General features: G+C 38.0%; 1 protein-coding gene across 23 annotated transcripts in view; it reads right to left on the bottom strand.

Moving 5' to 3' along the window:
- Window positions 1-23,249, bottom strand: part of L3MBTL3 (L3MBTL histone methyl-lysine binding protein 3) — a 104,948-nt gene that overhangs the window by 62,179 nt on the left and 19,520 nt on the right. For 7 of the 23 annotated variants that reach the window (XM_086316455.1, XM_086316460.1, XM_086316457.1 and 4 more), the window contains 8 exons: window positions 20,627-20,743; window positions 12,650-12,761; window positions 10,586-10,745; window positions 9,312-9,444; window positions 7,448-7,532; window positions 5,725-5,816; window positions 3,548-3,652; window positions 1,882-2,017 (listed from right to left, as the gene is read on the bottom strand). In XM_086316455.1, the coding sequence (XP_086172581.1) occupies window positions 1,882-2,017; window positions 3,548-3,652; window positions 5,725-5,816; window positions 7,448-7,532; window positions 9,312-9,444; window positions 10,586-10,745; window positions 12,650-12,761; window positions 20,627-20,728 (925 nt within the window). In that variant the 5' untranslated portion in view covers window positions 20,729-20,743. Of the gene's footprint in view, window positions 1-1,881; window positions 2,018-3,547; window positions 3,653-5,724; window positions 5,817-7,447; window positions 7,533-9,311; window positions 9,445-10,585; window positions 10,746-12,200; window positions 12,276-12,649; window positions 12,762-20,626; window positions 20,744-23,249 lie in introns of all 23 variants that reach the window. The other 16 variants (XM_086316443.1, XM_086316447.1, XM_086316445.1 and 13 more) reach the window with 5 other exon arrangements.

Below are 23,249 nucleotides of genomic sequence, written 5' to 3'. Positions count from 1 at the left end.
ACTTAGCTTTCCATTCTTACTTTTATCTGTAAGTCCAACATGCCAAAATCAAGCCGTCAAGTGACTTTTTTAATGGATAGTATTTAACTCATAATTAGTCTCTAAGGATTTTTATACACAGGGTATTTATTTCCAACAAATTGTATTATTTTTTCAATTCCGAATGAATGGTAACGGATGAAAGGAAAAGGTGTGAGGAAGCAAATACACATTGTCCTCAGGTGGACTTCTTTTCATTACCAGACCATTTCTACCAGTATTTAGGTAGAATTCATTAGCAGTGAGCTTCGGTAGTTGAGTTCTCTGTTTTTCCCTCACTCATTCTATTTTGGGAGACTAACTTGTAGGGACAGTGGGAAGCTGGAAAAAATGGTACTACAAGAGATAAAATCTTTCTAGCCTGTCACCACAAGAATGACATGAAGTGAGCATGCTGGCCAACTACAATAATGGAAATGTCCTTTCCTTAGTTTTCACCAGTTCATGTTCAACACTGGTAAAGCCAACATTTCTTTAAAAAGGAAATTGGGCATTTAATTTTACCCAGTAGATTCTCTTTTCTACTTCCATCAAAGTCCAGAAGGTGGTGTGAAAAAAACAATTCACCACATATGAGGCCAATTTATGTAAAGGCTTACATATTTTCTTTTTCATCCCTCTCTTTTCTAGGTGTTTTTGTTCAATCCTTCAGTTATCTGAAAATACCATTCTGCCATTAATTTTTCACTTAAAACCAAAAGATGGCTTGTCCACTAAAATCCAATAACCCCCACTAAAAAAAACTTCAATAATACTACAATGATGTAGTAACCAGTGAATTGGAGAAGGAAATGGCAACCCACTCCAGTATTCTTGCCTGGAGAATCCCAGGGACAGAGGAGCCTAGTGGGCTGCTGTCTATAGGGTCGCACAGAGTCGGACACAACTGAAGTGACTTAGCAGCAGCAATAACCAGTGACGTTGCTCAGTCGTGTCCAACTCTTTGCGATCCCATGGACTGTAGCCTGCCAGGCTACTCCATCCATGGAATTTTCCATGCAAGAGTACTGGAGTGGGTTGCCATTTCCTTCTCCAGGGGATCTTCCGACCCAGGGATCAAACCCAGGTCTCCCGCATTGCAGGCAGAACACTTTACCGTCTAAGTCACCAGGGAAGCCCCAGTAATTCTGAGACCCAGACCAAAATTATCAGACTGGTAACCTGGTTCTTTCACATCAAGCAAACAATACTGAATGCAACATGAAAAGAAAGGAAGTAAGATATTATTAAATACCCTAGGGATGAACTGAAAAAGATACAATCTGTTATTCTTGGATATTTTGTAAAGATGAAATAGGCAAAATCATTGGCAGACTGTAATATAAAAACTTAATAATAAATGAGTAATCACTATTAGTTCAACCCTCACCCAAATTGCTTTTCAGTGTTATAGTATAGTCTCCTTTCCAATCTCTTAAATATGAAGGTAAGTTCAATGCACAATTTCTCAAGGTTTTTTACTTACTGAAATGTTAGTAAACACAGTTATGTAAACAGGTTAGAAATAATTTTGTAATCAGTTATTTCAAGAAGGTATGCACGTATGTGTTGTGTGTGTGTGTGTGTATGAGATAGAAATTTGTAGCTAAAATCTGTAGTCAAAGTATCAAATAAGTGTTATGTGACATGCAAATAAGTACATGGACATAGTTTATTCTCTTAAGTAGGGTTCTATTTTTTTAATTTCTTTCACTTTAAAAAACATCTTTCATCATGAACAATAAGCTTAAATTTGGGCCCACCTGAGTAACCACAAAGTCTGAATTCTCAAAAATCTAAATTACAATATAAGAAATTAAGTGCTTTCAAAATATAAAATATGAAATTAAAAAGTGACAATACCTTTTGGAGGATGGAGTTTATGGCCAGTTTTCTCACACCACCCAACTGGGTGGATATCCAGAGCATCGGCATTTACCCAGAAGTCGTAACAATCAGAGTATCCATCAAAGTGCAGCTTTATCCGGTATCCACAAACCTGTAATAGGTAAAGAACAGAATATTTGTGCACATGTACAAAAATAAATTAACATGGATCTCAAATATGATATGGATTATATTAGAGCACCATTGTTAAAAGCCACAAAAACAAGTGAACAAATAACAAAATCTGAAAGCAAACGTTATTTTGTTGCGAAGAGCTGAGCTAGGGGTTTCAGCCTCATTCCTAGTGCCATTAGAAGCACATGGATCTGGGTGAAGAATAATTCTCCCATGTAGACAAGTCCCCCTCTTTATCCCCTGCGTTGTACAAGCACAGGGTGCACAGCTCCTGCAGGGGCCCAGCGTGGGTGCCCTATTGTGCACTGGCTCAGTGCTGGCTGTCTGTCCTTTACAAAGCTCCACACGCAGTGATATCTGGCCAGACCAAGGCTGGTGCACACACGGGGAGAAGTCAACAGTCTCCTTTCCACCAGTAGCAGAGTTGTGAGAAAGAAGAGCTTCCCCAGTTCATACTTAGATGAAACAGGATCCCTGGAATGTGGTGAGAACTCACTCTATGTAACCCATGCCCAACACTGAGGTCACACATCTGCTTAAATTAGGGCAGCACTTGATTGGGAGAGTTCTAAGTTAAAAAGTCACGTGGGTTTATGGAACCTCTGCCAGGTCACGCTTGGCACTGGGCTCACAAAAGTTCAGCCTCTGAATCTTCTTCCCATTAGCACAGCAGATGGGTTCTATGTTCTGTAGGAGCCAAACTTCTTACAAGACCACTAAGTCACTGAAGGAAAATTATAAGCAAAACTAATACACAAGATCATCTGATTCTTTGAGGAAAATTTTAAAAGATACCTCCCCCAACTCAAGGGACAGAACAAGGAGTCAAGCACATAAATGAAAAAAAAAGTTCTAAAGAGTTCTCAGTAATATATTGTACTAAGTGAAAATGGAAGTCGCTCAGTCGTGCCGACTCTTTGCGACCCCATGGACAGTAGCCTGCACCAAGCTCCTCCAACCATGGGATTTTCTAGGCAAGAGTACTGGAGTGGGTTGCCATTTCCTTCTCCAGGGAATCTTCCCGATCCAGGGATCAAACCCAGGTCTCCCACATTGTAGACAGACGCTTTACCGTCTGAGCCACCAGGGAAGTCCATATATTGTACTAAGATACACATAATTGACTTGGACATTTTTTCCTGAAAAACTTCAGAGATACCTTGAAATACTAAAAATAATACAAGTATCTGTTGGTCTGTCTCTTATGTTAAGGAACATGGTATGGCAAAGGCTATGGTGTCAAATGGACCAGGGTCAAATCGTGGTTCTACTACTTTGAAGTTGTGTGACCTTGTATACCTCACTTAACCTCTCTGAGCCTCAGTTCCTTCATCTATAGAACAGGGATGAAAAAGGGTTCTTGCAAAGATTAAATGAGGTAATGTTTACAAAACACTAAGTACTGTGCCTGGCATAAAGGAAGTGTTCAACAAATGGCATCTTTTCCCATTATTAAAACCCTATAAGCACTATGTTATCTTAAAAATAAAGAGGAGGCAGAGCTTACCTCAGCCACAGTGAGGACGCAATACACAGACTGGTGTTCAGGGTCCACGCCTTCTAGTTTCATGCCAACTTTAAACCCATTTTTGTTATATGGAAAAGACTGATACTAAAATGTAAAATGACAGCAGTTTTAGTGACTGATAATCATTCTTAAGACTTTATAACCAAATCATAAACAGCTCTTAAAAATGCAGGGAAAAAAACAAAAAAGGATCACCCAATCATCTCATGTGAAAACAGACAACACAAAGAGATGACAGAAAAGGAAATTCAAATGTTTTACATATTCGGAAAGATGATCAACCCCTCCATAAGAGTCATACAAAGTAAAATTACAGTAAAATAGATTCCACTTATCAGACTGATAAAGATCAAAAAGTTTGGTTACACTAGCAAAGCTCTAGGGAAAGAGATGTATAAATACATTGCTAATAGGGATATAAATTTGTATAACCTCTAGCAATCTCCTGAGATCTATAAAAAAGAACATTCTCTTTGACTCAGCAATTTTAATCCTAGGAAGTTACCCAACAGAGATAGCCACATATGTGCAAAATGAGCAGTGTATGAGGCTATTCACTAAAGCATTTACTTACCAAAAGATTCATGTATATATATTATACATTCCACATAGTGGAGAAGGAAATGACAACCCACTCCAATATTTTTGCCTGGAAAATTCCATGGACAGAGGAGCCTGGCGGGCCACAGTCTATGGGGTTGCAAAGAGTTGGACATGACTGAGCACACTCGCAGTCCATATATACAAATAATATTTCATCTCATATCTGTCCCATAATAACTTAAGCTGGTCTCTACTGACTGACACATGTATGTATGTAACACTCATGTGATATATATATGACATACATATATGACATTTATGTCAACCACAGTATGGACCAGTTTGTATTATTATGAAACAAACATAAGATGAAATATGTATGAGTATAAAAGACTGATGGAAGTGGGTAAATGAACTGAGATGGAATAATCTCCAAAGTCAGTTAGACAAAAAAGCAAAGTTCAAAACAGTATGTGACATATGTCATCATGTGGTTAAAGGTAGGGGGAAGATTTGCCTATATATTGCTTATATGTACACGTAATTTTCTTATAGCACTTTAAATTTTGAATCATATGAATGTATTGCTGATTCAAATAATTGACTGTATTTAAACTGTTTAAAGTGTAAAAATGTCTATTATGCAAAGGACCAAAGTTGCAAAAAATAATTATACAGAACAAGTCATATGCAATTGCTATTATATCTGAATTAAAGTCTTAATGTAAATGTAATCATCTCAACATTTACTATTCATCAGTTTTCAAAAAAAATTGTTATTGAATATTCACCACTTCTTAAAAATGGTGCGTTAATATGTATGTAACAAAGTACTGATGGCAGATTTACTATATATCATGTGATACATAATTAAATCATTTAAATCAAGGGTCAGTGAACTACGATCTATGGGACACACCAGCCGACCACTGTTTTTGTGAATTAAATTTTACTGGAATATTAGCCATGTTCATTCATTTATACATTGCCTATGGCTGCTTTCATTACAAGAACAGAGTTAAGCTGTTACAAATGAGACCATATACTCCATAAAGCCTACAAGATTTTCTATTGCCCTTTATGGAAAAAGTCTGCTGATCCCTGGTTTAGCCCAGTGACAGCAGTTCCTACTCAGAACTACTTTTACTGATCTTAACTCACTTCTGATAAAAGATTTTTACTATAGTTTATTTAACAATCTGGTTTTTGATGTTCCGTTATATTATGCAAACCTTAGTAACTCATCTTTATTCTCTCAAAGCCATGACATTTTATGTTGTTTTTCTTTATCTACTAGTTTTTCAGTAGTAACAGAAGCATCCTCCTTCAAATCAATGCATGAAAGCCTAACAAACGTTGACAGAAAGCAGCGTCTGTCTGTAGGTGTGTGCTTGTATGTGCGTTGTGTGCCCACACATGTGGCTTTAGGGGAGGTGTGCATATATGATGATAGTTACCCTCCCACTTCCCCCTCCACATATGAAAAACAATGTTTGAAAAAATTATCCCAAGTCACATTTCCTAGACAGATAGTAGAAACGGCAATACTAATTCCAGACCAGCGTTCCAGCTCCTTTGCCCTTATGCACAATGCCTTCTAGAAAGGTCGGTACCTCCTTGAACAGCTTTGCCGGCACGGCCACAGCTTTCTCCTCTTCCAGGTAGGATGCCCAGCACCAAGCTTTCTTTCCTTTAGGAGGCAAACCTGAAAGGCAAGTGAGACTAAACTGATAGAATTTCCAGAGCAGGATACTTACTGTGAACTGTCACTTCCCTAACGACCCCTAGGCCTAGCTCTTCTCTTGTTTCCATGACTGATATTTCTCAATTTCTTCCCCTGACTCCTCTTCTGAAGAAATGAGAGCTAAAAAGTAAACTATGTGTATACCCAGGAATGAGTGTAGAAGAAAGGAACAGAAGAACTTAAAGTACTTTTAAAAACTTAAAGTACTTTACTTAAAGTAAAGTACATTTACTTTAAGAACTTAAAGTAAATGAAGGAGACTCAGTAGGAAGCCAAGATAGAACAGAATCATGGAAGCTCAGCAAGTAAGAAGCAGGATGCTCCAAAGTTTTTTCCTAATGAATCAAGAAGCTGAGAACTGCGAAAAGGTCAGTGTACTGAGTAACTTAGGGACTGGCTGCTAACTTGGAGAAAGTGGGTTGGGGGAGGAAATCAGTGCATCCAAGCCCAAATTTTAAGTTGCAAAAGAACACATAAATGATAAAGATACAGAGTCTACAGCAATTTTATTTGGGGTTAATTTAACAAAAAAATGAAAATGAAGAAAGGATATATAATGTTAGGCTTGATGGGAAAGCCTTTCCCTTTTAAAATTGAGGGAAAGATACTTGGAGATGAGCTTAGAACAGGCAATGATAAAGCTCTTGAAGAGGAAGAAAATGGAAGACCTAAGAGAGGGAAATGGCTAAAGCAACAAGGCCACTGAAGGGCCAGAGCCCTGAGAGTAGAAGAAATGAAGGGGAAGGGACAGAAAGGACAAAGACATTTTTGAGGCAGAGTGCAGAGTAACTGGGAATTTACTACCTTTAATGTCAGTGATGAAATAGAGAAGGCCATCCAAATGTAAAAGTTAGGCTGTGTGCTTGATGCAAGTAGAAACATCTCAAACTGTTTTTAAGAGACGAACAAGGGAGGAATGTGGTTAAACCCTGAAGAGAAGCGCTGGGTTCAGGCCCTGATTCATGGGAACAATGTGATTGGCAGGTCAGGATGGGACTGTGCAAAGTACAGTGACCTAACATGGAAGACCGGCCGGGCAGATGTGGCAGGTCCTTCGACACACCCTAGTGGGGCACACAGAAGCTTCTGGGGAGACAACCCAAGGTCCAGGAAGAATAAGGCAGCAAATTAGCCCACCAAGTACTGAAGGGCAGGGCCTAAGCTCTAGATTCCTCAGAGAATAAAGTGTTCCTCGAGAAATAAAGAAAGGAAAAAAGGGTACTGTGTCAGGAAGTCATGGTTGAGAGAAAACATTAAGAAAAAAAATCTAAAATTTTATGAAATGAGTAAGACCAGAGGTTTTAGTCAAAGTGCAGAAGTAAAAGAACCTACCTGATGGAAAAATAAATAACAGAAAATGATCTCAAGTTTTCCCTGATACTGCTTGAAACTTGCTAATTTCCATTTTCCCCTTGCCCTTTTCTACTTCTTCTAAACTCCAACTTTTATTGACACAATTTAACCAAAGAAAATCCCCAAACGATCCTTTAACTGCCATAGTGTGCGTTACAATTAAGACTAAAATGTCTGCCTGTGTGAAATACTTTCAACTTCATAAAATTACAAGTAAAACCTTCCTTTCATCAACTCACCCTGCTTTAATACAGCCGAATCACCTCGTCTTTTCCTTCGGGCTCTCTGTGAACCCCTCAGGATTCTCCCATCTTGTTTGTTTTCCTACGGTAAAGCAGAAAAGTTTATGATTTTTAAAAGTTCATGATATTGGCACCAATGAAAAGTTAGAGAGCTGTCAGAAAGCAATTTTTTGCACTGTTCTTCAGTTTCACTTCATAACTTTGAAAGAAAGAAAGAATATAGGTCACTTGAGAACTCTGTTGCTCTTGGCCTGAGGTCCTTACAAAATAAGAATATTTCCAAGAATTACACTCTGTTATAGCACAGATACTATTCCCACCTCCTTGAAAAGCTTTCTTCTTTCAGTTCCTTGACCACTCTGGTCTGGGTCCCCTGGTACCTCACCACCCCTCTTTCTTGGGCCTTTTGCTGACATCTCCTGCCATCTAATCCCCTTCTCTTCTTTATCCAATCACTCTCCTTAGGTTTGAAAGATTATCTGTCTGCTAAATATCCCCTGTTTATATCTCAAGCTCTGACTCATATATCCAAATGCCTACCTGGGATTTTCGCTTGGGCATCTAATAAGTATCTCAAACGCATGATGGCCAACGTACTCTAATTTCTATACTCCACTCTGGCCTTCCCATTCTCAAGAAATGGTATGATTACCCAGTCAACAGTTCAAGCCAAAAAGCTAGGAGTTATCTCTCATCCTTCTCTCTCCCTCATATACCCTGCCAACTCTGCCTTTAGCATCTATCTCAAAACCACTGCCTTCTATCTTAAACAGCCCTCTTATTTAGTCTACTACAATAAGCTTCCAGCTGGTTTTCCTGATTCTACTCTGTTCTCACATGTCAAAGCTAGAGTGATCATTTTAAAACATCATATCAAAATATTCCCCTTGCCCTCTACTTTCCAATGGCTTCCCAGCACACTCAGAGTAAAGTGACAACCCATGACTCTGGTTTACCATAAAGCCCTGGACTGCAGAGAACTCTTCAGTCTCATCTTACTCCACTCTTCTCTAGCCTTCAAGGCTCAGCAACCTTGTCTTCTTTATTTCCTTAAATAAAGCATGCTATACATGTTTTTCATTATGGTCTTTTCCTCAAACAATTCCATTGCCCTGCAGAGCTCCTTACTCTCAACTTGACATCAGTCTCCTTATGCAGATCATACTGTCCAAGCCACCCTCCGTGGGAGGCCTCCTGATAACCTAGCCTGAAACAGTCAGATTATCTCAATGCTCTATTGTACTTCTCATCATAGTGCTTACCACAGGCTGATATTTCCCCTAGTGGTTTACTATAGGTCCCTGAGAAAAAAGATTCTGTCCTTCTGCTATCTTATTCATCTCTGAATTCCCAGCTCCTAAAACAGTGACTAACCAATAATCATTGCTCAATATTGATCTTAAGGAAAATGCTTTGAGACTTCAAAGTTGTCTTTTCATATAGAGCTACTAATAAATACTTTAGAGATGTTTATGTTTTAATTAGCATATTTTGAATTAGTTTTCCCTAAATATATCTGACATTTATCTGCCATTTTCTACCTACTCGCATAGTATTATAAGATCTGTCTGCAATTTACCAAAATGAGATTGGCATTTTGCTGTCAAGAAGAATTTAAAATTAATTTGCAGAACTGAAGGTTCTGCCAGTGACTCTCTCACTCCAGCAATAAATTTCAGGACTTCCTACTTCTTCACCCTGAGGGAGGGGTACTATACTATTTATTATTCTCATCATGAGATGAGGACTGTGACACACAGAGAGGACAGGTGGGCACTCTGCTGATGGTAAAACAAGGTCACAGAAGCAGCACTGAAACCCTGGTGCCACCTGCAGAAGGAGAAGCCCTGTGGGTACTGACCATCTCATCATCCCGCTCTTCTTCCTCCTTGGAGTCAGCTTTCAGAGATAACTTTGGCTTTTTCTTCCTACTACACTTAGAATCTTCTTCCTCGTTGTCTTCTCCCATGTCCCTTTCTTCCTTCTGATCTCTGCTGAATTCATAAACCCAAAAGAGTGACTAGGAAACAATACCCATCAAATATCTGCATGTTGATTAGCAATGCAAAAACCTTTTAAAAATATTTAACCAGGAAGAGAAATGTGTATGTATTAGAATATCATAGATAAGAGACACTTCAGACAAAAATCATGAATGACACTGTCAAGACAAAAAGTGGAAATTAGCTTATATATTAATTTATATAATTATTATAATTATGTAATTAATGATAGAATTTTAAAAGGGCACCAGCCCTACAGGTGAAACAGGTTCTAACAAGTTTTAAATTATTGGTTTTTCACAGCTACCATCCATACTAATAAAAGAATCGATTATCTGGAGCTATCCTAGTCTTTGGTGGCGATTTTAAAGCAACAATCTAGCAATTATTGAGAATGCCAAGTTCAATCAAAAAAGGCCAAATGTAATCTGGCAAAATACCAGATGGCCAACAAAAACAGACAATTCCCCAGCCTGTGCTAATTAAAATACATGAGAAACTCCAAAAGAACATAAATACCAAGTCATTTATTTGCAGTAGACAAGTACTTGCAGGAAATACACCTTGTTAGTGATAAGTTGACCTCATCAGAGTCCCGCAAGGCAATCACACCACCATCAGTCACAGCTGATGGCCCTGTCTCAGAATCCTCAGTCTGTCCTGAGAATCACAGAGACACAATTACAAGACTCCTCACTATGGCCATTTAGTGGATGCTCAGTCAGGGGAAGCTGTATTTCATTCATGGAGTTTTAGCTCAATTGCCTAAGAACTCTTAAAATTTAAACCCAAGGACATTTTCACAAGGATCAGCGTCACTAAAACGTGTATGTAGCCCAAAGAGATCTAAATACTCTTGGCTGGGGAGAAAATTAATGTAAATAAAAGACTAAAGAAAGAGGCCAAGATTGTATTGCAGGTAGGACATGAGCAGTATAACTGAAGCCACCTGGTCCAGCAGTGGGATTAGGGTCCAAGTGCCTCCGAAGGGAAAGTCTTGAGGGGTGGGGTGGGGGGGGGGGGAGGCATTTGGATGACAGACGTCAGAGAACACTAAACCTCTCTATTCCCAAGCACCAGGCCCTTGGACTCTAAAACTCATTTTATAAGTGGAATGTGGGCAAAAACCTACTTGTCTTTAATATGTCGAGCACAGTTCTGGCTGCAGTGGTTCCCTCCAGAAAGACACTCATCTACGTTGCCATACTGACAACAGTTCTCACAGAATTGAAGCCCTTCTACTTTCACTGGGTCCTTCAGCCTGAAAGGCATTCCAGTCTTCTCAGAAAAGACTAGAAGGTGAAAAGAAGAAAAAAAAAAAAAAAACTTAAAACCATGACAAAAATCGTGGCAAAATACATTTAAACTTTTTCTTCTAATAATTTTGTTAGCAACACAATAAAAAGGATAATGTTTGTTGAATGAATGAATGAACATTGATCATTCCTTTGGGAGGGACAGGTGGATGGGCTGGACTGGGATCACTCAAATCATTTACATAACAAAAACACCTGTAGAAAAGACAAGCAAAAGCTTGTCTTATGCCTTTTCTACAGAGTTCAAAGTAAAGTGGAAGAAAATTTCATTAGTCACTAAATTCAGAAGATGAAATTGTCCGTCCATAGAGTCCTTTACAGCTGTTATCTTTTTGACAAAATTTAAAAAGAGTTATCTATGTTATATAATGTTTTTGATGAGTTTTAGTTAATGGGCTGAATCATCTTTCTGTTTTACTTTTAATGTAGCAGATCTCCTGAATCATAATTATCCATATTGTCTAGGAGTCCACATTTCCTTTCGTCTGAATCATTAGGCTAATCATTCATTCAGCAAACACTTATTAGGCACCCATTTATGCTAGACACTGATAATGATAGTACAGACCTTGCCCAAGAGAGCTCACAGTCTAGAAGAGAAGACAGGCAAGAAAACCAATATTTATAATAAAATGTGATACATGCAATAATTGAAGCATGAACAAGTTCCAGAAGCAGTGCAGAGGAAGAAGTGACTCATCCAGCCCGGGGTGGGGGTGCGGGGGGGGGGGCAGTGGGTAGTTCGAGAAAAGATTTTCTGATAGAAAGCCTCAATAGAGTTTTGAAGGCCAAAGAGGAATTTACCAACTGGACAAAGAGAGAAACAGCATCCTGGCCAGAAGAAACAGTGTGAGCAAAGGCAAGGAAGCATGAAACCACATAGTCCTGGGAGAATTCTATGTAATTCAGTGCTGCTGGCCCTGCCAGAACACAGCGTACAAAGAACAGAACAGAGAGCAAAGAGACAAAAGCAAGCATGTGGGTGCGGGTCACCCAGATCTTTGTATGTTTTGCTAAAGAGACAACAAGAAGTTGGTGAAGTGTCAGATAAGCAATCTACATCAGTTCCTCTCACTTCAGTGTGCTGGATAAATTGGGGGAGATCAGAAGCAGAGGGATTTTTTAAGAGATGTCTGCAGTGGTTCAAGTGAGAGGTGATAAAGGCCTAAATGAAGACAGCGGCAGTGATAATAAGTAGAAAAGGCCAGATCTGAGACATATTTAGGAAACACAAACCAAGAGGATTCAGTAATAGGCTATGGGGCTGGGAGAGACCAAATTCAGGACGACTCCTAGATTCCTTGCTTGTCCACTGGATGGATGGTGCTACCATCAACTGATATTACGGGCTACAGAAGGAAAAGCAGGTTGGGGGACGGGAGAAAGAAATAGAAAATGAATCGCATTTTAGACATGTGGAGTTTGAGGTACCTGTGGGACATCCAGGTGGAGATGTCCAGTAGGCAGGTGGAAATACGGGCCTGGAGCTCGGGGGAGAGGTCGGGGCTGGAGATATAGATTTAGGAGTCATCAGCATATAGGTGTTAGTTACAACCATCGGAGCAGATGAGAAAAAAGTGGCAGGCTTTTGGCTAAATCACCTGGGTAGGCTATTACAACATGAATTTACTTGGTAATTTTCAATTAACCTTGTGCTATGACAGATCTGGCTTGAGGAAAGAAGACACTTTACAGTTATTTCAAAAATATTAAAGCTGGTTCCATATCAGTTTCATTATAGAAATTTACCTAAGAATATGTGACATGAAGATCACCCAGGATTTTCAAAGTTCAGCCTATTATAAAACCTTAGTCTTACATTAAAAACTCTCCAAAAAAAAAAAAAAAGAGAAAGGACAATGCAGATGGCCCACTCTTACCTTCTTGAGCAGTTGGTACCATCCAAGTTGTAGTTGCTGTTGCTTTTTTAACATTTTCCATCTCACTCTCATCTGTAATAACTTCCAGGGCTCCAAACTCATTTACACGGAACTAGCAGCAACAGAAGAAAGAGGCAGAATTTATAAAAGTGTTCAGAACTGTCACCATTTAAAGGCTGACACTTAGAGTCTACATTTTAAGAGTTAATTTCAACAATTATATTCAGATAAGCCCCAATTATATCCAGATAAACTCACTACCACGATGAAAACCTTTGCATTTAAAAAATCTGGAATTTCGGGAAGAGGGAACAGAACAACGCGGCAAAGCACTTCTTAACAAAACAAGCCACCACCTTTGCACTGTCCCGTGGAGTTGCCAGCTCACTTCTTTGGCTCTCAATTTCAAATACTGTTTTTTTGGCTAAGGCTTTTTTTTTTTTTCACATTTCATATTACGTTTTATTTAATAATTAAAGTTAGTAAAAGCAGAATTACTGTTTTCCCAGGAATCAACTTGTCTCACCCAAGATCACCTAGTTCAAAGAGCAGGAAAAATTACCATTTTAGAAATTCTGACTTGTACATCCAATCTCCATATTCCAAGATGTGAAGAAGGAAGGCTGAAGCATGAGTCATGGGACTCCCCCCAGGCTCTATATTTCCTCTTTCACTGCTCTTTAGAATTCTCCATTATAGTCATTCACTTCTAGTCCTCCCAAACAACTGGTAATATCTGAGAGATCTGAACAAGTCTACTAGCCTCAGGCCAAGTTTACCACTAAAAAGTAAGAGCATTTTGATTTCATGGGTATTCTGGAACCCAAATATTGAAAATTTCCTCTCACCTCATCTCATGGCAAGCCTCAAACCAAATATTCTTCTGCAATCTCCTGGGCATCCTCTGTGGAATCATACTGGGCATAATGTGTTGAAAGCTTTGAACCACTACCTGTGTGCAGGGGCCCCATCCTCTTTGAAACAGCTAGGTTGACTCACATTCATGAGAGTCAAAGTTACCCTGTATTCCTTCTGTTTTCCCATAAAACAGAATGACATAGGAGATTCACTAATTTTACCAGGGGACAAAGAGCTAGAAAGCTCAAAATTCAAAAGGATCATAAAACATTGGCTTAAAGTTCTTAGATCGCTCCCAGAAATATATGAACATGAAAATATGCAGTATTTAAAATGAGGCCTTCTATTTTCCAATTAAAAATCTGTTTGGTCAACATGCCAACAGAATGATTAATTTTATCAAACTAGATTCAGTCTACAAGTCAGAAAAATCTTCAGCCAAATTTACAACTAATTATTCTTTCCACCAGGTGAAAATAGCACCTTGAACAATTTTCTGCACATGGTCCACAATTATTAAAAGCTTTCTAGATAGAACAAGTGACATATGGAAAGTGAAAATGTTTTCTCCCTATTATATATTTCAGATACAAGTTCCCAGGTAGCATGCATACACTAAACCTGTGGATTCACCTAAAAATGTCAGTTTAAGAGGTGGTAAAAAGTCAATTGGGAAGGAAAGAGCTAAAAATAACTTCACTTGTTGGGAAAAAATAAAGTTTTAAATGATCAACATTGAAACCAGAATATTTGAAAATAAAGCTGATAGTACCATCTACTGGGCAAGAGTAGAAAAGTCAAGCCATCATGATTATTAATTAATGACGTTAAAAATGATGGTGGAAAATCAATTCTGAATGGAATTTTTAAAAAACTAGCATTAGCCCAGGTAAGTAAGTTTACTTTTATTATATGCTGATGTTAATTTAAGCTTTTTGATAAATATTAATACAAAATGTGGGAAACAGTACAAAACATTTACATTGCACAGAAAGTCTTCTGTGGTTCAAATTTCCAGACTGCTGCTAAACTACACACTGGCATTTCAAACGCTGAGAAAGAGAGTGCAGCTGAATGGATCTTCACATCAAAATTCAGACCTGTGACACCTGGGAGTTTTAGGCTCACGTTTAAAGTTAAAAGATAATATTCCCACAGAACAACATTTAATTCTAGTTATCTTTTCCTTCTCCTAATATTCACTGCCAGTAACTGACCTACAGTCTAAGCACAAAGTAAAGATACAATGCACTTAGGAACACGGTTAACTCCTGTAAGCCGGGGACCCATGGATGGACTTCAGGGATTGATAAATCACATCAAATAAATGCAAAATTATGGTTAAGGGCAGACATTGATTTATCTGTGGATAGGGTTCATTAAGTTTAAAGGCATCCTATACCGCTGGGGAAAAACAAAACAAAACAAAACAGAACTCCTAAAGGAAAACAGGCAGAACACTGTCTGACATAAATTATAGGAATATTTCCGGGGGATCTATCTCCTAACACACAAGAAATAAAAGCCCAAAGGGGGGCACCTATTTAAATGTAAAAGCTTTGCACAGTACACGTCAACAAAAGGAAAAGAGAACCTAATGAATGGGAGAAAATACCTGCAAATGATATGAGCAACAGGGGTTAATCTATTTATCTAAACAGCTCATACACCTCAACACCAAAAAACAAACAGCCCAACTAAAAAATGAGCGGAAGAACATAATAGACATTTTCCCAAAAAAGACAACGAATGGCCAATAGACACATAAAAAGATGCTCAACATCGCTAATCATCAGGGAACTGCAAATCAAAACCACTGTCGTTGTATGTTTCATCACCTCACAACCGTCAGAACGGCCATCATGAAACTGGACACAAACAACAAATTTTGGCGAGGATATGGAGAAAAGGAAACCCTCCTATACTTTGGTGGGATTGTAACTTGGTGTACTCATTGTGGAGAACACTATGGAAGATTCTCAAAGACCTAAAAACAGAACTACCATATGAGCCAACAGTTTCATTCCTAAGAATATATCAAAAAACCCAAAACACTAATTTTAAAACATATTTGCACCCCAATGATTATAGCAGCATTGTTTACAACTGCCAAGACATGGATGCAACCTAAGTGTCCAACAGATGAATGGATAAAGAAAATGTGATACGCACACACACACACACACAATGGAATACTATGCAGCCACAAAAAGAATGAAATTTTGCCATATGCAGCAACACGGATAAGTGATACAAGTCAGACAGAGAAACACAAATATTTTATGGTATCACTCATATACGGAATCTAAAAACAACAACAAACTAGTGAATATAACAAAAAGAAACATACTTACAGATATAGAGAACAAACTATTGGTTACCAGTGGGGAGAGGGAAAGGCGACAAGGCAACATGGGGGTAAGGCACTAGGAGTTATAAACTATCAGGTACAATATAAGCTATAAGGATATATTGTACAACATGGGGAAATATAACCAATGTCAATAATTATAAGTAGACTAGAACCTTTTAAAATTGCAAATCACTAAATTGTACACCTGTAACTTATAATAAAACATTAACCTCAAAGTATTTTTAAAGTATCCTATGATATGCTCAAAGTCTGAAATTGGTAACATTTTTATGAATGCTGCTAGAACCATAGAAACTTGATAAAATCACTTTTTTTCCCAGGTTATTGGTTCTTTTAGACACCTTAAAAGCAGTAAAAAAAAAAATAGCAACTGACTCTATTCTACAATCAAGAATGCAAAAATTTACAAACTTTATAAAAGGGCTTTATAAAGCAAATCAAGCATATCAGTTGAGACTAACTTCTTCTGTTAGTGGATACATATAGGTCAATCAGAAAACAATTATGCCTGAAATATATAAGGGGTTGAGAAGGTTTTACTTGTTTGTCTTGGCTTAAACTACCTTTGATTCATTCTCTTCTTTATTTTTGCTTATAGAGACAAAGGATCTTTAGCCTATTTGTGCCTGTCTTTAATAACAGATCATTAAAAGACACTGCTGAGATTACTGTTTTTATTACTTACTACATTGAAATAAATGTTGAGTTCTACTTACCAATCTATTTTAAGGGCAAAGATATTTAGTAACTAAAGTGTTCTGAACGCCAATCAAGACAAGGCAAAACCCTGCACAAAGAGTGTAGTGAATTTTCCAGTTGGGTTTCTGCATCACTGCTGCTGGGTCTTGCTCCCGGTTAAGTGGCAACTATTCTTTCGAGATAAGATGCTATCACTGTTGGGAGTGTACCGACATTTTACTGAGGGATGCTGGAAGGCTAAATCCTTATGACACAGAGGAATAATTCTCTGTGGATCAATTTCGGAAATCGTATAAGAAGTTTAGGTAGAGAACTGCTTAGGGACAGCAAGCCCTACCGTGCATCTTTCCACTAGCCTCACCACTTAAGTCGCCTGCCTGCTCTTACAGCTGGCCCTGAGATATTAATCTACAAACACTAATGTGCATTTTAAAGGAACAAATGAGACAACAGTAAAGTTTCCAAAGCTTGTTTAAGTGAAAATGTCTTATTAATGACTACAAGAGGACCAGCAGACACTTCCTGGTCTCCCCTAATACTGGACTTCCTGATGCTGACCCCCTTTCTGAATGTCCCTCTCTCTCCCTTCTCCCATCCCCGTCCCAAAAAGTCCTCACAGACTCCTACCTATTTTCAGGCACCTGAAAGCTCACGTGACATCTGTTTCCAAAACCCTCCTGATCCCTCCAGCTAACATAATACTGCCTCTAAACTGCTGTTAACATTTTCCTTTCATCTCTTTTGATATGAAAACATTTCTCTTGTTAGACTGAAGAATAGCAGTGTAAGAGAATCCATTTTAAAATCAGAAAAGCCTGGTTTTAAGACCCAGTTCTACCAATAACTAACTGTCTGACCTTGAGCAAGTGACATTAACCACCCCAGGCCTCTGTTTACTTCATCTGTAAACTAACATCAGTGACAGAAACTGCCTCAAATGGGTTAAATAAGTGACTTAAAGTAAAAGGCGTAGGGCCAATCCCTGATGGCTCAGTGTGTAAAGAATCCACCTGCAATTCAGGAAACACAGGAGACAAAGGTTCGATCTCTGGGTTGGGAAGATCCTCTGGAGAAGGAAAAGGCAACCCACTCCAGTATTCTTGCCTGGGAAATCCCATGGACAGAGGAGTCTAGCAGGCCACATAGCCAATGGGGTCGCAAAGAGTCGGACACAACTGAGCAACTAAGCACAAGAAACAAAGAGCTCACCAGAGAATAAGTTCTCTATTCTTTCTGCTACTGCACCCAAAAAAGGAGCTTTTGCACTCTGCTTCCTATAAGGGTTGGTTAGCCCAGTGGGAAGTGGGGAATGGGGACTCCAGCAACAGGGACCAGTAAAAAGAGACCAAGGTGTGAACGAGCTGACTGGGCTGGAAAGGAAACCAGGTGGCATGGAGATGTGAAACAAGATGCAGCTGGGGAGAAAAGTAATGGTCAGACCACCAAAAACCTTTTGTGGTGAACTTAAGGGGTTTGAACTTTATCACGAAAGATACAGGAAACTGCTAAGGATTTTAAGCAGAAGAGTGATGTAACTTGATTGGCCAGCAATCATGAGGCTTTTACAGAGAAAAGTTCTTCCAAAACGGCAATAAACTGAAGCATATAAAAACCTGTTCCCATGAAAAGAAACTGACTTCTATGTATTTCCTGAATTAACTTCAGCTGGTTGTCTTAGTGACTGCACATTAGGAAAGCCACATACCTTCATCCATTAAAAAAAAGAAGAGCTTCTAGGGTCAAATAGGCAAAGTATGATGCAGGAGAGTAAATTTCATGATTTATTTAAAATTCTTTCCAATAACTTAATTGTGAAAAAATAAATTTCTCAATTAGATCTCCTAAGCAACTCAAATTTTAATATGAAGAGCAAGTGAGTCCTAAGCAATATAATCAACTGGTGAGTCTTTGACTCTCTTTGGATAAAAGGAGTTCTAAAGTAGAAAATGTTTTTTAAATTATTTTTTTAAGTGGGATATCAAACTGTCAACAGCACATAAAGTAAACTGGGTACATGGCAATTACCCAGGTAATTAGATGAGTCTAAAAGTCAAATCAAATAACCTAGTTTATAATACCCACTAAGTGGCTTAATTACCTGATTACCTTTATAAAAGTAATAGGTTAATTCCTAAAATCCATTGCTTAAAAACCTTCAGGCAATCTAAATTTCTCAGGGATGGAGATGTCACTCTATTATTAAAATCTAACTGAAAAAAAAGTATAAATTTCATCATCCACCTGACACACACACACACACACAAAGCCATTCAGAAGAAAAAGGATAAAAATGTACAAGAAAAATAAGACTCTGAAACAATAAAAAAGGTAGTTTACATAATACACCATAAAGCAAGAAAAGATAGAATTTGTTAATTTTTTTTACACGTATTTTTTTTTAATCCTTATAACCAGCTTATGACATAGATCCTATATCCCCATTTTACAGATAAAGATTCTGAAGTTCAATTTAAACAAAACTCATTTAGCTAGTATGTGGTTGACACTATCAGAATCTCAAACAGTTGTTCTTTCTCAAAATTTTCAGCACTCTATTTCCATCATATCTAATCCAGATGAACATTTGGAGAATGTTAGAGCAGATAAAATCCTTGGTATTCATTTAATTCCTTATTTTACTAAAGAGGAAACTGGCCCCAAAGAGATTAACTGACTTGTTCAAGGTCACAGAAAACTAACACTAAAAACCAGATAGTCTTCCCAGATTTCACTAAACCTCACTGCAATATTTTTGTTAAGCTAAACTCAGATAGATATGTTGGCACACAGCACTTAATTAAACCAAAACCAACTAAAATCTAAGTATTTTTCCAACAACAAGCAGACTGTCCAAATCTCACCACTGAGGATCAACTAGAAAAGTTTTGGCTCAGGTACTTGTCAAGTAGCCACTAAAAGGGAGCAGATTCCAAGAAGTCAATATTAGGGTGCATGAATTCCTAGTCAAGACAGGAAAGACAAGCGTTAGCGAGGTAAGCCAAGAGACAGTCAGGGAGATCAGAAGTTCAAACACCTAAGTGACCAAGTACAAACACGAAGTCTAAAGGGCCACAGACAGGTTCAAGGTCCCAGAGATAGGATCAGAGCAAAAGCAAATTAGAAATGAGAGGTGGGTGCTTGCACAACCCTGTTCCATGGGGCAGCAGGTGTGGTCCTGGAGTGGCTCAGGCGGAGGCAGGGGGTGCTGGGGAAAAGGGGGCAGGGTGAGCACCTAGAAAAGGAGCAGACTCAAGCACTGCTCTCTGAAGAGAGTTCTCATTGTTACAAAAGCAGTCTCATTTACAGGAAGCACCAGCTTCCGAACAAGTGATTATACAAAAATCCATATTCACAGTTTACAGTATAAATAATTTAAGAGAGGTGAACAGTCCTGTTTATTCAGTATTTTAGCTTTATCCAGTTTTTACATAAAATAACTAGGACACAGGGAGGGTAGCTTTTCACTTCAGTTACAAAGCCCATCACTACAAAACATATACAAAGCTAGGCCTTCTAAGTCTGCCATTCTTAAAATTTATTAGCCATAGAAATCCTGAAACGATCTTCCTTGAAACTATACATTAATTTCTACAAAATGAGTACAGATTGCAGAAGGATTTCTTAGTCCCCCACCCCAAATGACAAAGGCGTCTGCCAATCTACCAGCCATGTATTGTCTTGAGAGGCAGAGGAACAAGTATCATACAAAACTATAGCCCCTGTGCTTCAGTATAGAATTCGCCTGCAATGCAGAAGACACCAGAGACGCAGATTCAATCCCTGGGTCAGGAAAATCCCCTGGAGGAAGGCATGGCAACGCACTCCAGTAATCTTGCTGGGAAAATCCCATGGACAGACGAGTCCAGCAGGCTACAGTCCATAGGGTAGCAAAGAGTCAGGCATGACTGAAGCAACTGAATACACCTACACACACCTATGCTTAATGCTTTTAATCCTTATGTCACATATGTGCTCAAATTCATTTTAATAATAAACACAAACAGATATACACACATATACAGTTGTATGCAATACAGACCGCTTACCTTTAAGTCACTTCCTGGTAATGTACCTACTCCATCCTTCCAATCCATAACACTGAATACATCAAATTCTTGACCACTTGTGCTAGAGGCAGATTCAGTCATGATTTATTTTTTAACCTGGAAAAGGAAAAAAAGGGCATAGTACCACATAGTCTACATGCAAATCAATTTTTATTTCAGTGGTCATTCCTTCAGTTTCCCTTAACTACATAATTTTCTTGGTCACAGTGTCCCACATCCAGAGATTTAGAAATACCTGCTTCAGAAACATTTTTTCGAGTGTAATCTAAAGTATATTACAGGAGAAAATAAGTTCTAGTTTAAACAAAAAGTACCATGGTAAACCTTTGCCATTGTTAGAAAAGGAATTCACTGTTTCATAGCATACTCACTTAAAACAGAAAGTCTTGATCACACAGGGATAGAATTCTTCACCCTCTAAGTTTTTTCTTCCCCCTCTAAGACTTTGAAAAGAGAGTAGATGTGCATAAAGGAGAGTACCCAATATAAAATGTTGAAAAAGAAAAGAAAGGCCATTTAGATTTAAAAAAAGAAGATGAAAAGAACAAGAAAATTCAGTCCATTATTGAATGCCATCTACACTAAATTTGTCAATTAAGTCTGTTCTATCAACACAACGAATACACAGTATGATTGATTCAATAAACTTATTTATTTAATTTTGTTGAAACAGCTGCCAAACTGATGTTCTTAGAAATAGGAAAACAGTCTCAAAATGTACAGCAAACATAATAGGGCTATGTTAAGATAACCAGTTTGGGTAGCTACACGGTGATAATACTTTTAACTTTCTTTCATTTAAAAAAAAAATTCAAGAACAAACTTTTTCATAATCATATACCCACTGGTGGCAGTATTGATACTGTTACTCTGAGGCTGCTGTCTTTGTGGTATGGGATAAAACAAGTAAGTAATTACATTGGTGTCACTGACAAGTGGTCAAAGATCAATGCGTCCTAAATCTGAATGGAAGTATCATTATGATTCCATGATGCACTTTGCTTTAGAAATATGCATATTTTCTAGCTTTGCCCAGACAAACTCTGGAAAACAACCACCAGTCCAAATTAATCGCCTAGTGTTCAGACTGTAGTCTCTAAATGCCATTTCTCCCAGGTCTTCCCAGAGAACGAGCTAACTGGCAGCAGGAAATGTGCAAGATGAATCAGGAACATCTTATCAAATTAAAAAGCAAGGAAGCTATCAAAGACAGCAGAGTTCATACCAAAAGGACTCAGAGACCAATCTGAAAAGGCTTCTGTTGGCCAAAGTAAGGATATTAGCTGCAGTGACTTGAAACATATCAAATAAGTTTAAATTATTAAGAGTTCACAACGATATTCAAAACCAACCAATCAAGAACACCTCACTGATCTCCTTTTGAGAATACAAGAGAACCACTAATTCATTATTGGGGAAAAGAAATAAGGATTTATCCTGACTGTATCACATGAGATCAATAAGAACTATATCTCAGGGAAACCAAATCATGGGTGAAAGGAAGCTTCCTTTTAGAAAAAAATTCTTGATTTTTTATGATTCCTAATAAGAAGGAATGATAAAACTGAAACATAACCATTTGCAACTTTAAAAATAATGGCTCTAGACAATAACCATGAGTGCCTTCTAAGAATACCTACCAAGCCAATACCATCTATGAAGCAGTCTTGCCAGGAAAAAATTACATCAAATCTGATGTGATCACGTCTATTCACAGGAAATACCATAGACAAAAGAACATGTAAAATCACACCAAAAAGATGTAAGAAGCAAGATATGAGTTGTTCTGGGAATTTCAAGAGGTCCAAGAAGTCAAAATTATTTTCATAAAAATACTAGCACATTATTTGCCTTTTTTCATTATGCTGATATTTACACTGATGAGCCAAAGCAACAGTGGGTAAACCTGCTGGAGCAGAAGCACTCAGGTACAGTAGGAGTCATTTCAGTAGGAGTCAACAAATGCCAGACTCACTAAAGACCATCTCTGATGAAGTAAAATAATAAACTGTATTAAGTCTTGATATTTGACTACGTATCTTTTTAATATTCTGTCTGATGAAAGAGGAGTATGCACACAGAGCTCAGGCATGCCAAAGTACCATGGCTGTCTCCAGGCAAAGTACCTGTGAACTGTTTGAGAGGCAAGCTGAACAAGCTGTTTTTTGTTTTTTCCTTTGAAATCCCACTTTTACTTTAAAAATTATGTTTATTCAAGTTTGGATATCTGGAAAATACACTGTCAAAAATAAATGAAGAGTTTGTCATATGAAGGAAAACACTGACAGCATGTTACTAATGTAATGATACAACTTGAACATTTTGGAAAACCTGTATGTACCACAATAAGCCTGACAGCTTCCCAATAGCTATAGACTTTTCCAAGGAGATGGATGGTGATATTCATGAAAATGACCTTTAAAGATACTTAATAATGAAATATGTCATAACTCAGTTAGGTAGTATTTTCCAAACAACCAACGCTTAAAGTTACAAAATTATGCATGGTTAAAGGGTCCATTCAGAATGTAGGACAGGCCAATGTGATTTTAAAGTGACAGAATACAGAAAACTCATTGATAAGATTTCAAATTGCACACTG

This window comes from Bos grunniens, chromosome 9, assembly GCF_055505025.1.
Source record: "Bos grunniens cultivar Pamir isolate PY7600 chromosome 9, Bosgru_T2T1.0, whole genome shotgun sequence".
NCBI classification, from domain to species: domain Eukaryota; kingdom Metazoa; phylum Chordata; class Mammalia; order Artiodactyla; family Bovidae; genus Bos; species Bos grunniens.
The sequence above is the reverse complement of the archived record's forward strand: the minus strand, read 5'-3'. Positions and strand labels throughout refer to the sequence as shown.